The 15,115-nt window shown below is 50.8% G+C and overlaps 1 protein-coding gene across 1 annotated transcript in view; it reads right to left on the bottom strand.

The window, feature by feature from the left end:
- The window catches only part of Ret (ret proto-oncogene), a 55,090-nt gene extending 45,220 nt beyond the window's left edge, over positions 1-9,870 (bottom strand). The window contains exon 1 of the mRNA XM_070020830.1: positions 9,655-9,870. Within this exon, the coding sequence (XP_069876931.1) occupies positions 9,655-9,721 (67 nt within the window). The 5' untranslated portion in view covers positions 9,722-9,870. The remainder of the gene's footprint in view (positions 1-9,654) is intronic.
- Between the last annotated feature and the right edge of the window lie 5,245 nt (positions 9,871-15,115).

The following is a 15,115-nucleotide window of genomic DNA, read 5'->3' as shown; positions in this document are numbered from 1 at the left end:
CACTTGAGCCACAACTCAGCTCCACTCCTGGCTTTTGTTGTTGTGGTTGTTGTTGTTTATTGGAGATAAGAGTCTCAAGAACCTTCTGCTCAAGCTGGCTTCAAACTGCAATCCTGAGTAGCTAGGATTACAGGCCTGAGCCACCAGTGGTGTTGGACTGAAAACACTATTCCAAAGATTGGCATTGAAAAAGGTTTTCAGTTAATTCTAACACTAGTCCTTAAAAAATATGCAAACCAAAACCACAATGAGCTTATAACTCTGTATCTACTAGATTTTTTTCAACACAAGGCCCTCCCCCAGCAGAAAATAACAAGTGTCAGACAGGAAGAGGATAAATGGTAACCTTTGCACATAGCTGAAGGAAATCTAAGATCCTACTGCTTATCTTGATCAGTTAGTTGTTCAAACTCCAAAATAGAACACTCTAACAATTTCATTCCTAGATATTTATGTCTAAAGGAACTAGAAACAAAGTCTTAAAACAATATCAACATTGTTCCTAATAGTATCACAAAATAGCAAACACCCACCCCTTTCACCAACAGATGAGTAGATCCATACAGAAGGAATATTACTTACCCTCCCCCCTCCACACACACAAAATGATATGCTTACAACATGCTGCAAAGTGAATGAACTCTCAAAACTTTCTATTGAGAGAAAGAAATCAGATAGCAGTGGTCCATTCAAATGAAATGGTGCAAATAGGGCAAATTCACAGAGACAGAAACAGACTGGTGGTTAGTTATCAGGAGCAAGGAGAGAAGGAAACAGGAAAATTATTTCATGAGTTAGGGATGCCCTTTTGGGTGATGGGAAAGAACTGCACAGAGGTGTTGCCTGGGCACCACTGAAGAATAGACCATATGCACCATTCACTGAAAAACCATTAACTTTAGCTGGGTGTTGGTGGCTCACACCTGTAATTCTAACTACTCAAGAGGCTGAAATCTGAGGATCGCAGTTCAAAACTAATCCAAGGAAGAAAGCCTAACCAGCAAAAAGCCAGAAGTGGAGCTGTGGCTTAAGTGACAGATTGCTAGCCTTGAGCAAAAAGCTAAAGGACATTGTTCAAGCCCAGTATTAGCTAAATAAATAAATAAAATTAATCTTATATGGATCTTACCTTAAAGATAGGAAGATAGGTAGATGGATAGATAGATAGACAGACAGACAGATAAGCAGATAGATTCATGCATACCTACCTACCTACATATGGTGAGTGGGTGGATGGATAGATTGACCAATGAGTAAAGAAAGAAGCATAATAATGTGTCACCCACTGGGCCTAGCATAGAAAAACTATTGTGTTGACCAGGACAAGGGGAGAGAAGCACATTTGAGAAAGCTGGTGAGCAGGGTCCAAAGTCTGAAGATCCCAGAGAAATATGCACAGGTCCACAGCAGCCTGTGTGCCCTGGCCCTGAGTTCTCTCAATACCTGGCTTGCCCTGCAGGGGGAAGGGTCTGTGATAGAATCTGCTTTGCAGGGCTTGGACAGGGCTCTAGCAATTCTAGGCAGAGCTCTGCATCCACCGGGGCTGACAGGAGGCAGCCACTCCCCAGGCCAGGACAACACGCCAAGCTGGGCCATAAGAGCCATACTGATGTACTGAGTCTGGGCTGAGTGTGTCTTACTAAGCCCAGCCTAGGCTGGGTGGGGATAAAGCAGAGGGGATGCACTAGGACAGGAGTTAAGAATTGTTATAGCTAGGATTGGAAGCATAAAGAGCAAAAGTGTCAGACACTGAGTTTGAGTCCTGGTCTTAGAAAAACAAAAATTGTTAAAGCAATGTTAAAATATCATTAATGTTAATAAAGAAGTCACTATTGTAAGCTTTTCTTTCATGTTTATTTGTCATTCATTTTTTATTATTGTTGTTGCTGTTATTATTATTGTTTTTTTGTTTATTTGTCATTCATTTTTTATTATTGTTGTTGCTGTTATTATTATTGTTTTTTTTTTTTTGGCCAGTCCTGGGGCTTGGAATTAGGGCCTGGGCACTGTCCCTGAGCTTCTTTTGCTCAAGGCTAGCACTCTACCACTCCAGCCATAGCGCCACTTATGTGAAACTGAGGAATGGAACCCAGGGCTTCATGTATGCTAGGCAAGCACTCTACCACTAAGCCACATTCCCAGCACCAAATTATTATTATTTATTTATTTATTTTTCCAATTCTAGGGCTTGAACTCAGGGCTTGGGCTTGTGTTTTGCATTTAAGGCTAGTGCTTTACCACTTGCTCCACAGATCCACTTCTTACTTTTTGCTGGTTAATTGCAGACATCTTACAGGCGTTCCTGCTCAGGCTGGCTTTGAACAACTCAGTCCTCAAATCTCAGCCTCCTGAATTGTTAGGATAACAGGATTAAGACACCAGCACCTGGCTTATTTTTCTTTCAAATGTGTTGAGATTTGGAAATTTAACTCCTGTGTTTACAACTAGAGAACTTTTCCCTGGCTACGTGGAGTGAAAACCTAGTTCTAAGCAGGCAGCTGGGGTGTCCTCATGCTAATGCCCTACCTGCCATTTTGTATCCAAAGCACAACTCCAGCTCCTGCAAGCACTGACCCCTGCAAGCACCTGCTACCACACTTCTTTTTTACCACCACAAACTTGGCAAATTCTCTGTGATCCTATGGCCATGTCTATCCAGAGCAGACAGGAAGAATTTCCTATCTGAAAGCCTTGAGACTGTCATGGCTGGTGACATGAGAGGCTGCCATAATTGATAAGACAACTTTGTCACACTTCCTGGCTGTCTAGGCAAAGCTGCTCAGGTCATTTGGTGAGTAGCCAGGAGATACACACCCTCTGTGCTGTTCCTGGGGTTGGGAAAGAAGCTTTAGTCAAGGCTTCCTACATTTGATTTTTATCATTAGTTCAGCTGCAGAGGCCTAGAACACAAGAAGTGGAGCCCGTGACAATGGAAATAAGCGCTGTGGGGATGTAGAAGCTGCTGGTCAGCTCCCACAACCGGAAGGGTCACTAGTGGGAGGGGCCTCAGGGTCAATCCAGGCCCTCAATCAAGTGACAGGCAAAATGAAACAGACGTCAGCCAATCCGGAAGGAGCTTCCTTCTAGCTAGGAAAACCCTGCCTGAGCCTTCAAAGTGTAACACTTCCCACCCAGGTCTAGATCTCAAGATGTAGATTTACAGCTGCCAGTCATCCCAGGTCCAACCCACACCATCACCCAAGGCACAGGAGCTGAGACACTGGAGGGTGTCACCTGATGCTGCCTGCAGTCACCTGCTGACACTATTTACCAAAACCTATCCAAGGCCAGAAAAACTGGAGCAGCTGCTTCTGGCCTACCCATCATTTTTATCAGGGTGGACAGAGGAGAAAGACCCAGCCAGCCTGTGACACAACGCTAAGGAAGAAAGGATATGGAGAGTTTCTCAGACTAGACTTCTCAAGGCTCTGTAAATCATGTTTGTGGACCTATTGCATGAGTCTCTGGCAAAGGTAACTGACAGCTGCCGCCCTAGCTAGGCCTTAAGCCAGGCAGAGCCCTCATGACATTACCCTGTCATGAAGTATATGTTAACCCTATTTTCCCAGATGAGAAGGGTTATATCTAAAGTCAAGGCTAGTGCTCTACCACTTTGAGCCACAGCTTCACTTCCAGTTTTCAAGTAGTTCATTGGAAATTAGAGTCTTACGGACTTTCTTGTCTGGGTTGGCTTTGAACCACAATCCTCAGAACTCAGCCTGAGAAGATAGGATGACAGGTGTGAGCCAACAGCGCCTGGCAGATCCCTCACTTCTGAGACACAGCAAATGCCCACAGGCAATGGTAGAGGAATAGAAGGAGGTGTGGGCAATAGAAAGCCCCTGAATCACCCAGGACCAGCCCCCCACTTGTGGTTTTGCTGGCTTCATTAGTAGTAAGAGTTTATGAATAAGCTGGGTGTTTGTGGCTCAGGCCTATAATCCTAGCTACCCAAGGAGGCTGAGATATGAGGATTATGGTTCAAAGCCAGCCCGGACCAGAAAGTCCATAAGACTCATCTTTAATTAGCCAGAAGTGGAGCTAAAAGAGGTAGAGCCTTGAGAAAAAGAGCTCAGGGACAGCTCCCAGGCCCTGAGTTCAAGCCCCATGACAGACAAAAAAAAAAGTTTTTTAGAAATAGCTAGGTTTTGGTGGTTCATGCCTATATTCCTAGCTACTCAGGAGGCTGAAATCTGAGGACCCAGGTTCAAAGCCAGCCCTGGCAGGAAAGTTCATGAGCCTCTTATCTCTAATGAACCACGGAATGCTGGAAGTGGAGCAGTGGGTCAAGTGCCACCTTGAGTGAAAAGGCTTAGGGACAATGACAGGCCCTGAATTTAAATCACAGTGAACGTGCACGCACACACACGTACACACACACACACACACACACACACACACACACACACACTCATCAGCCAGCCCACAAGGAATGCACACACCTGTCCAGGTGCGCAGATGGCCTTTTTGCAGTATGACTTGGATGGCTCTACTTTGTGGAGCCACAATGAGGCAAAAGCAAACAGAAATATTTGCCTGGGGCTGGCCACCTGCTCTCCTGCAGGCCCTGTGGTGCCCAAACAACTCACCGTCAAGATTCCCCTCAGTGCCACCTGCCCCCCAGTTGGCCTCCTAGGGCATACTGGCTCCCACAGGGGCCATGCTGCAGGAACAACAGCACCATGAGGCTTCATCACATCCTAGAGTCTCACAGTAGACAGTTCGAGGATCAACTAGGACCACCTGGCTTCACAGCCTCCAGCCTGGCAAGGCGAGGGGAGGGGTCCACGAGGGCACCCCCTCCTGTACCCAGTCAGCTGCAAGGCTGGAGTTCCATGGGGGGTGGGGGTGAGCACTTAGTCCATAGTAGCTTGCGGTGTCCCCAGGCCTGTCCTCCAATGACTGCGGAGGGAAGTGGCAACCTGCTTCAGTTCCTGCAGCCTAGGCCTCCTCTGGATGCTGCCCTGGGGTCAGGGGAATGGGTAGGTGGGCCAGGGAGCCCTGGAACCTTCTTACTCCTTCCAGCCCATTCACACTCAGTATTAGGACCCCGGAGAAATGTAAGCACTTGAACTCTGAGTCTACTCAGTTGTTTGTGGGTGACAGCACATGTGAATTCCATAGCTGCTTCCCAGGAGCAAGCACACCCATATTAGCACAGAGGACAGCCTTCATGGAGCAGGGAGATAGGAACCATGCACCGCTGCCTGCTGTAAACTCAATCTGAAATCTCCCTCCCCTCCTCCCTCCTCCCTCCCCCCCACATGTTAACTGCTTAGTAATTTTTTTCCTGCTCATCTCTCCCAACCAAGTGACATTTGAGAGCCATTCTGTGGTCTCCCCAAGGGCACTGGCAGCCCAAGAGAAGCCCCCCGACAGCAGGTGTTCCCCCTCCCCAGGGAACATCCATCAATCTTGGTTACAATGAAGTCATTCCTGTAACAGGGGAAAATGCCTCAGAAGGGAATACAAGCAGAGATGGAGAAGGAGGCTTGAATGGAGATCCCTGGCAGGCAGGAAGCAGGGCAAGCCATGATGCAGTCCCCAAGATGGCCTCCAGGGGGAACGTGGCCACCTGCCCACTTCCTCCCTGGAAGGAAGTATATGTAAGAGGAGGCTGCCAGCCTCTTCCAACTTCTATCTCTGTACCAATGGGTACCTTCTTCTCTCAGCCTGTCCCAGATCCCTGATGAGGAGGGTCTTGCTTGGAGAAGATAACACTTCCATTCAGACTCCTGCAGCCCATTTTGTACCCTGTACCCCACTCCTCAGCACAGCAGCTCTGGCTGATGCTAAGTACATTGGCAAGCAAACACTGGGGACAGGGGGCACCCAGATGTACCAAACCAACACAGAGAGGTCTTTGCCCAGAGCAACCATGCCCCCTTTTCCTAGTCCAGCTCTGACAGAACCAAGCCTAGGGCCAATTCCTAGCCCATAGGACTTCCATATACCAATGCAACCATGTCCCACAGAGACTGAGGGGCTCCTGCCTCCTTGTTTGTGGGTGACAGCACATGCTAATTCCATGCCTGGGTGCCCGGAGTTCTGTAAGTTCCCATGGACTCCAGAGTGTATAGGCTTGGAGATCCTCAGTTTCCTCATCTGGGAAATTGCAAGGAGGGACCACCAACCTCACTGGGTTTATCAGGACATGAAGTCATCCGGTCAGCAGGCAGCTGACCAGCATGTTGGGATTCCCCCCCCCCCCATCCATTGTCCCAATGAGATGGTTGTGGCTCCCTTCTGCCTTGTCCAAGTAAAGACAAGGGCACCTAGAGCTTGGGCCTCTGTCAGGCTTTGGGGGCCAGAGGACAGGGGAAGCAGGAAGCTTTGTGACTCCCTTTGTCTATTGGCACCTCGGTCTCCATTTCAACAGATTCTAGAAGTTTCAATTAGTTTCCTCCTCCCCGCTGAAAGGCCATTAGTGACCCATTAGGTGGATGTAGTGTGTTTTCTTCACACCACCCAGGAAACTGTGATTTACTTAACTCATCCCTAAAGCCATTCTGTAGAAGAAAAGCAATCTAGTGAATGAGCTCAGTAATTTTCTTATTCCTTCTTTCTTTCTTTCCTTTTCTTTCTTTCTTTCTCCTTCTCCTCCTCTTCCATGTGTATGTGTGTGTGTGTGTGTGTGTGAGAGAGAGAGAGAGAGAGAGAGAGAGAGAGAGAGAGAGAGAGAGAGAAGAGAGAGGGAGAGAGAGAGAGGGAGAGAGGGAGAGAGGGAGAGAGAGAGAGAGAGAGTGTGTGTGTGTGTGTGTGTGTGTGTGTGTGTTCTGGGCCTTGAACTCAGGTCTGGGTATTGTTCCTTAGCTTCTTTTGCACAAGGATGGCACTCTACTACTTAAGCTGGCATTTTAGTGGTTAATTGGAGAAAAATAAGACTCTCACAGCATTCCTGTCCAGTTTAGCTAGGAATCATGATTCTCATATCTCAACCACTTGAGTGGATAAGATTATAGGCATGAACCAAGGTACCCAATTAAGTTCCTCATTTTCTGCTTGCTCACACATACTACGTTCAAGAGCCCATCAGCTGGTCCAGCCAGACTGAGAAGTGCAGTAGCTCTTGGAGACAGGGCAGGGGTGGGTAAGGTGGCGAGTGTAGGCGGGGAACCTCAGTGGCTGCCGTGAAGAGACAGGGCAGGGCCTAGGGGTTCCTGGTGATGAAGACCAAGTCCCCACCACTTCCCAATTTCAGAGAAGCGAGAGGCAGAGGGGAATTAAACAGGTGAAACTCTGTCTCCCTCCCCGCAGGAGATCACTCTAAAGGAAACACCAGCTGGTATAGGCAGTAGTGACTCTGTGCCCCCACAGGACTGTCTGGAGAGGGTCTCTAAAGTGCCATGGTGACATGGTAACAACATACTTTGGGGCTGGGAACATAAGGTCCTGGAGGCCACAGGCAGAGCAGGAAGTTCCTTCCTCGCAGCTAGAGTTGCTGAGTAAAATAGACCCAAAAGCTGGACCAGGCCAGGCCAGGCACTGGTGGTCATACCTGTAATCTTAACTACTCAGGGGGGTGAGATCTAAGGATTGTGAATCAAAACCAGCCCAGACAGACAAATCTAGGGGACCATTATCCTCAAAAGTTGGAAGTGGAGCTGTGGCTCAAGTGGCTCAGCCTGGACACTCAGGGACTGGGACTCTGCATCTTCATCACACAGTGGGGATGGCTATCCTTGTACTCAACAGCGAAAGGCCGGACACTCTGAACAACGTTCAGCTCTGGTTCCAGAATTGGGACAGAGGGTGGGGGGATAGGTGGGAAGTATCCCATGAATGAATGAGGAGGGACAGGTGCCATATTCCCGTGTGTTCACAGGGGTCCCTGAGTGTGCTGAGGAGGCCTACCACACACACTGTCTGTGTGCACCTGTGTCCAGTCTTTCCTGAGCCTTTTTGAGAAAGGACAGAAGTGATGACTCCGCCCAAGTGTGAGTTATGAGCTGAGGAACCCCTCCCCAGCCCCCTACCTCCTCACTAGAGACCCAGACCCAGGGCAACAGGCCGGGTCACTAGAACGTCATGACCACAAGAGGGCGCTCAAGGCCAAGCTGCCTTTGGTCCTCATGGGGCCCAGTAGCCGCACCCGCTGTATAGCAAAGCAGATCAATGAGGATGGCTTTGGTTGGAACCAACACACCTCTTCAAAAGCCCCAATTTTCTCTTCCCAGATGGCAAGGAATTTCTCCGCCCCAAGTACTACAAGTTATAGTTTCTCGGTTATCCCAGACTTAGGGGAGTGGATGATGAGGTCTTGGCATTCCCTGGATTGGGGATGTTGTAGGTGGCCACCCTACACTGTGGGCCAGGAGTCTTGGCACACAAAGCTATAGAGCTTCTTACCAAGTGCTCCAAGCCAGGCCACCTGAGCTTGGCTTCTGTGGCCCCGTGGGGCACCCAGATAAGCTCACATTCCCTATTCCTGTTCTTCCCCTATTCCTGGGGTAAGAAAGGGAGGTCTCTCCTCAGCCTCTCTGTCATGGACTGGAGGCCCAATCTGCCCCCTTTCCCCTTTCTGTTCGGCTGGGAATTGAGACCCACAGAGGTAGCTTTGGGCAGAGCTGTGACCCCCAAAGTTTCTCCAGGACCTGGGACAAGAGACAGGGTTGCACATGGCCTTCTTTGATGCCAAAGACAGAGCGGAGAGGAAACCTTTGTCAGGAGTGGAGGGTGGTCGTCTAGCTCCTTCTCCCTTGAAGGGAAACGATGGAATATGACACTAGAGAGCTAGTGACGACAATCAGGTCAGGGCTGTTTCCAGGGACTCTAAAATGTGTAATGGGGGAGGGGGGTGTCAGTGGTCTCCGGCCTCGGAGCTTCAATCTGTCAGTATATAGGAATGGGGGCAATGCCCCGGCTCTGCAAGGCCACATCTCGCCATCTTGCAGCACCTACCCCCAACCCACCTCAAGGGCTCCAAAGTGCTCAGGAAATACCGCCTGGGGTTATGGCATCCGCCCCAACAGCCCCTCTGACCAGGCAGAAGTACGTGCGGTTCTGAATTACCTAGGTGGGGCCTCCTTAGACCACAGAGGACTCTGGGGGAGAAAACCCAAGCTTTTGGTATTGGAAAGATCCGAGGAGAAAACAAAACAAAAACAAAACCGCGCAAGCTGTCTTTCATAAAAAGAGCCTCGGAATCTCATCAGCGCGGGCAGGACAGCCGAGCCCGAAGGGAGACCACTCGGAAGTGAACCTCCAAAAAGCAGACCAGGGCGCAATAGTTTTCTGCAGAAATAGAATTCCCCGCGCAAGTGATACGCTTCCTGGGGCCACCTGACCAGAGAGATCGCTCCCCCTCTGCGCCCCAAAGGCGGCCCCAGGTTCGTCCGTTTTGCCCTAGGACGGGCTGAGTCTGGAGAGGAAACCAACCTAGGACGCGCGGCTGCGGCATGGGCTCCGCACATCACCCATCCGTCCATCTGTCCATCCGTCCGTCCGTCCGGCAGGCCCGAGTCCCGCCGGGGCGGGGGACCCACCCAGCCAGTGGCCGCAGTCTCCTTATCCCCCGCCCAGACCTGGCCACGATCAATCGCACCCCGCTCCGCCAGTGGGACCCCGTTTCTGAGCGCATCCGCTCCGCCGATCGGCGCGCAGCTCGAACTTCGCCCCGAATCCCCGCGGCCATGCGCGCCCCGCAAGGCTCACCTTCGCCCAGCAGCGGCAACAGCAGGAGCAACCGCAGCCGGCTGGCTCCGGACGTCGCCTTCGCCATCGCCCGTGGCGCCCGCGGGGGACGCGGGTGTTGGTGATGGTGGGGTGCGGCTCTCAGCCCGGTCGCCCCATGCCCGTCTCGGGGTTGCGGACACTGCGGGTGCGGTGCGTCCGGGCGGGACTTCGGGGCGCGGATTCCCCGCTGCGCGCCCGGATCCGGACTGTGGCGAGGCTGGAGCCCACTGCGCCAGAGGAGCGGGCAGGGGCGGGGCCAGGGGAGGGCGGGGTGCGGGAGGGGCGGGGCGGGGCTGGGTGAGGCCCTGGGTGCGGGATGTGCGAAGCACGCTTGGCTGAGCTTATAGAAGGTGACTCGGTGCGGGTCCCATCTCCTTAGCCAGGCTGCGCGCACCACCTCTGCTCACGCAGACACTTTGTCACCCGGTGCGGCTGCTTCGCGGGGTTCCTGCGTTGTGTCCTCCGCCGCGCAGAGACGACTAGGAAAGCCACTCAGGAGGGACACAGGGCCCGGCCAAGCTGCTGTGCCCACAGGCAGCCGACACTGGGCTGGAACGGGGTGGGGAGGGCGGTGGGAACGCAGCCTCTTCTGGAGCTGGAGGAGGATCATGGCAGGGAGAAAGCCCGCAGGAAGCCCGCATCTAGTTAGGATGTGCCCTCTGCTTGAGAAGATGCGGGCTGATGGGTGATTCCCACACTGGCCAGACGATAAGACCCGGAAACTGGCTTAGGACACAGATTTTTTTTTTCTTTTTTTGGTGTTGGTCCTAGGGCTTGAACTCAGGGCCTGGGGGCTGTCCCTGAGCTTTTTTTTTCCCCTTTTTTTTTTTTTTTCTCCAGGCTAGCACTCTACCAACTTGACCCACGCTTCCACTTCTGGCTTAATTGGAGATAAGAGTCTCACAGACTTTCCTGCCCCAGCTAGCTTCTAACCTCCATCTCAGCTTCCTGAGTAGCTAGGGTTACAGGTGCGAGCTACCAGCACTCAATTAGAAATGGGAAGTGTTGGGTGAGGTGGGATGTGGGCTCTGGGCCACATCTTTTTGCCCCAGCTGCTCTTTGAGCTCTAGTTTCTCCCTAGGTGCAGAGGAATGAAGGACCAGAGGCCTGTAGGCCTTGGGGAGAGCAGGTTGCTCTGTGCATGGCACTCTGCCCTCGGGCCTGGCTGCACTCAGGGCTGCATAAATGATGTGCACATGGACACTGCAGAGATGAAGTCAAACTGAAGTCACTCTGGGCAGGAGAAGCCAAGACAGATGCTTGGCTTGGGAGTGAGCCAGCTGAGATGTCCAGAGCCTGCCTGCTGATGGGTGGGCAGCCAGGCCACAGGTCTGCCAGAGAGAGGCCTTGTATTTATGGAGCTGAACTTGGCTAGAGAGGGTTCCCTCATGGTCTGATAGCCCCATTCCTGAAGCTGTCACTTAGGGCTGTGCCCAGAGAAGGGGGCTTGAGTTAGAAGGGATGAATGGGAGGAATTTTTGGCTACACAAAAGACTCCCTTGGCTGCTGGCTCCAGGGAGAAGGCAGAGGGAAGAGGGTGGCCTGGTTTTCTTTCTCCCTCCCTCCTTCCTTACCTCCCTGTCTCTCTCCTTCCCTCCCTTTTCCCTCCCTCTTTTTTCCTCCCCTCCCTCCCTCCCTTCCTTCCCTCCTTCTTCCCTCCCTGCCTCCCTCCCTGCCTGCCTGCCTGCCTGCCTGCCTGCCTGCCTGCCTTCCTTCCTTCCTTCCTTCCTTCCTTCCTTCCTTCCTTCCCTCCTTCCTTTTTTCTTTATTTCTTTGCCAGTCCTGAGCTTGAATTTCTGGCTTTTTTGTTGGTTAATTGAAGATAGGAGTCTTATAGTCTTTCTTGCCCAGACTGGCTTTGAACGTCGAGCCTTAGATCTCAGCCTCCTGAGTATCTAGGATTACAGAAATGAGCTACCAGAGTCTGGCTCCACTTTTTCAATTAACTTCATCCTTACACTGCCCAGACCACTCTGGCCAGTCCTGCGTGATACTGGGCAGATTCAATAAGTGCTGGGGTTTGTGTGGCCATTCCAAAAATCTATGCCAGGTTATACTTCTGCCTGGCCTCCCTCAGGTCCTTCCACTTTTTCAGGTGGAGTCCTAAGTAGATTCTAACATTGTGACAGGCATTGCCCTTCTCTTCAAAGAAGGTCTGGGACCTCATAAGCCCCCATACATGCTCCTGTGCAGCTGACTGTGTTTATATACATGGACCTGACTGTACTTATTCCTTGTCTTCCATTTGATGAATGCGCACAGACCTGACCTGAGAGAGGGAGAGGGTGGGTGTCCAGGAGAGGGGAGAGGGGAAGTACATTGAAGATACAAGCCTCATAGATTTTCCTGCCTGGGCTGGCTTGGAACTGTGATCCTCTGATCTCAGCCTCCTGAGAAGTGAGGCTCTAACACTGGGAGGGACAACTCAGTCCTGCTGGGCCTGGAGCATTAGTTCAGGATCCAGATACAGGAAGGAGGGTTCTCACCTGGCAGAGAGGACTCAGATGGATGTCACCACCTCAAGATCCTACACAGGGGGTCAGAGGTCATGCTAGAGCAGAATCCACAGGTCCCAGCCTCTGTTTACCCTCCCTTCTTTTTCTTTCTTATTTCCTTCCTTCCTTCTTTTTTTGCTTTTGTTTTTGAATGTGAGTCAGTACTAAGACTTGAACTCATGGCTTGGGTGCTCTCTCTTAGCTTTATTCACTCAAAGCTGGCACTCTACCACTTGAGCCACACCTCTACTTCTAGCTTTTTGCCAGTTAATTGGAGATGAGAGGTTTGCAGAACTTCTTGCCCAGGCTGGCTTTGAGCTATGATCCTCATATCAGCTCCCCGAGTAGGTAGGGTTATATGGGCTTTAGCCACTGACTGGTGCCTAGCTTCTTTTCCTCCTCAGGGCAATGGAGTGTCTGTAGGATGCTCAGACTGCCTTTCTTGATTTCTCTAAGCCTCAGTTTCCCCAAATTAAAGATCTCCCTCTCAAAGGGAGGGGGTCACAACAACAACAAAAGATGGGAGTACAAAAGGGGAGGAGTCCAATGCTAGCACAAAATGCCTAGTAAGTCATACCATTGTCTTGCTGGGTCCCCATGGAGCTTGGCTCAGGCACCCCTAGCCCCTGAAGGGGTGCAGGTGTGGAGGGAGCTGGAGGAAGTCATGCCGCAGTGGTACCATGTGCCACCCACAGGCAGCTCCCCCCCCCATCCTTTTGGTAATGGGATTCAAGCCTGGTACATGCTAGGCAGATGCCATACCTTCTGTGCTTCGAAGTGATGGAACCTGAGTTTGACCAAGGTTTGAGTGATCAGAGCTTGGTATGATCCCTTCTTTTTGTTCTTGGTGGTGGTCATGGCCTTGAACTCAGGGTCTGGGCACTGTCCCTGAGCCTTTTTGCTCAAGGTTAGCACTTTACCACTTTGAGCCACAGCACTACTTCATTGGAGATAACAGTCTCACAGACTTTCCTGCCCGGGCTGGCTTCAAACCATGATTCTCAGATCTCAGCCTCCTGGGTAGTCAGGATTACAGTTGTGAGCCACCAATGCCTGGCTGCAATCACTTCTTACTGTGCGATTTTACACATGTCACTTTACTTCTCTGAGCTTTGGTTTTTGTCATCTGTCATGTGAGGCCTGATTAGTGATGGGAAACACTGTCTCTGAAGGCATTGTGTAAATCTAGCCCAGCTCTGGGGACACAGCAAAGCCAGGTCTCTCAGCATGAGTTTGGGCAGGGGTCCAAGGTTCCTCCTGCAGGAAGTATGACCAGATAGTTAGATGCATAGAGGCTGTGTCCTAGTCAGTGCCTCAGTTTCCCCATGTGTGTATTACTGCAGAAGGGGTGCTGAGGTTGGAGGTGAGTCTACTATTTTCTCACAGTCATCTCTGTTGGCTTCTATTCAGAGAACATTGAGGAGGAAAGCTATGCCCAGCCAGCTGACTGAAGGCCCTGCCAGGGGTGGGAGGGGTGCACCAGTCAGCTAATTATGCTATCGCCATGCATTCAGGCTTAAACTCACAAAGAATCATCAAGGACCTGGGCTCTGGTGGCTCATGCCTATAATCCTAGCTACTCAGGAGGCTGAGATCTGAAAATCATAGTTTAAAGCCAGCTGGGGCAGGAAAGTTCATGTGATTCTCATCTCCAGTTAGCCAACAAAAAGTCAAAAGTGAAGCTGTGATTCAAGTGACAGAATGCTAGCCTTGAGCAAAAACATAAAAGCAAAAAACCCTCAGGAACATGACCCAGGCCCTGAGATTAAGCCCTAGGACTAGCAAAAAATAAGTAGCAGGGCTGGTGGCACACTCCTGTAATCCTAGTTACTCAGGAGGCTGAGATCTGAGGATCATGGTTCAAAGCCAGCCCAGACAGGAAAGTCAGTGAGACTTTTATCTCCAATAAACTACCAAAAAAACCCAAAAAACAAAAAAAAAAACAGGAGTGGAACTGTGGTTTAAGTGGATGAGTGCTAACTTTGAGAGAGGAACAAAAAAAGGAGAGCACTCGGGCTCTGAGTTCAAATCCAAAGACTTGCACTAAATAAATGAAAAGTCATGGAGGGCAGTGAGTTCTCTGCCTGGCTCACATGCCAGGGGGCTTTTATAGACAGAGCCCCAGCCGGCCTGCAAGAAACTTTCCCTAGGGCTTTGCCCAGGGCCTAGATGCTGGCCACTTGAGCACAGCAGTAGAGCGTATCCCCCATCCGGGGCCCTGGGGGCGGATGGGTCCCACAGGCCCACTTGTTTCTATTGCTTTGTCCAGCTGAGCCTTCCAGGGCCTCTCCTAGGCTGACCTTTCCCCTCTCCTTCCCTTCCTTCTTTCCTTTTCTTTTTTTGTGTCAGTGCTGGGCTTGAACTTAGTATCTAGGTGCTATCCCTTAGCTATTTCCGCTCAAAGCTGGTGCTCTACCACTTGAGCCACAGTTCTACTTCTGGAATTTTGCTGGTTAATTGGAGATGAGTCTTTCAGATTTTCCTGTCTGGGTTGGCTTTGAATCATGAGCCTCAAGTCTCAGGCTTCTGACTTGCTAGGAGTACAGACATGAGACAGATACTTGGTTGCTTTCATTATTTATTGTGACCATTTATGCTCTTTTCTCTCCTGCTTGACCACCACCATCACCTCTTCCTCTTCCTCCTCATTCCCTCCCCCATCCTCTTCTTTTTTTATGCTGGGGCTGGGGCTTGAACTCAGGGCCTGGCTCCTGTCCCTGAGCTTTTTTGCCCAAGATTAGCACTCTACAACCTGAGCAATACTCCCATTTCCAGCTTTTGGGGGGTTCATTGGAGATAAGAGTCTCAACAGACTTTCCTCCCTAAGCTGGCTTTGAACTATGATCCTCACATCTCAGCTTACTGAGTAGCTAGGATTAACAGGTGTGAACCCCTGGTGCCTAGTTATGGGGACTTCTTTTAATTGTTAAGTCTTGGAGCCTCAG

This window comes from Dipodomys merriami, unplaced genomic scaffold (assembly GCF_024711535.1).
Source record: "Dipodomys merriami isolate MVZ:Mamm:240054 unplaced genomic scaffold, mDipMer1.0.p SCAF_14, whole genome shotgun sequence".
Taxonomy (NCBI): Eukaryota; Metazoa; Chordata; class Mammalia; order Rodentia; family Heteromyidae; genus Dipodomys; species Dipodomys merriami.
The sequence above is the reverse complement of the archived record's forward strand: the minus strand, read 5'-3'. Positions and strand labels throughout refer to the sequence as shown.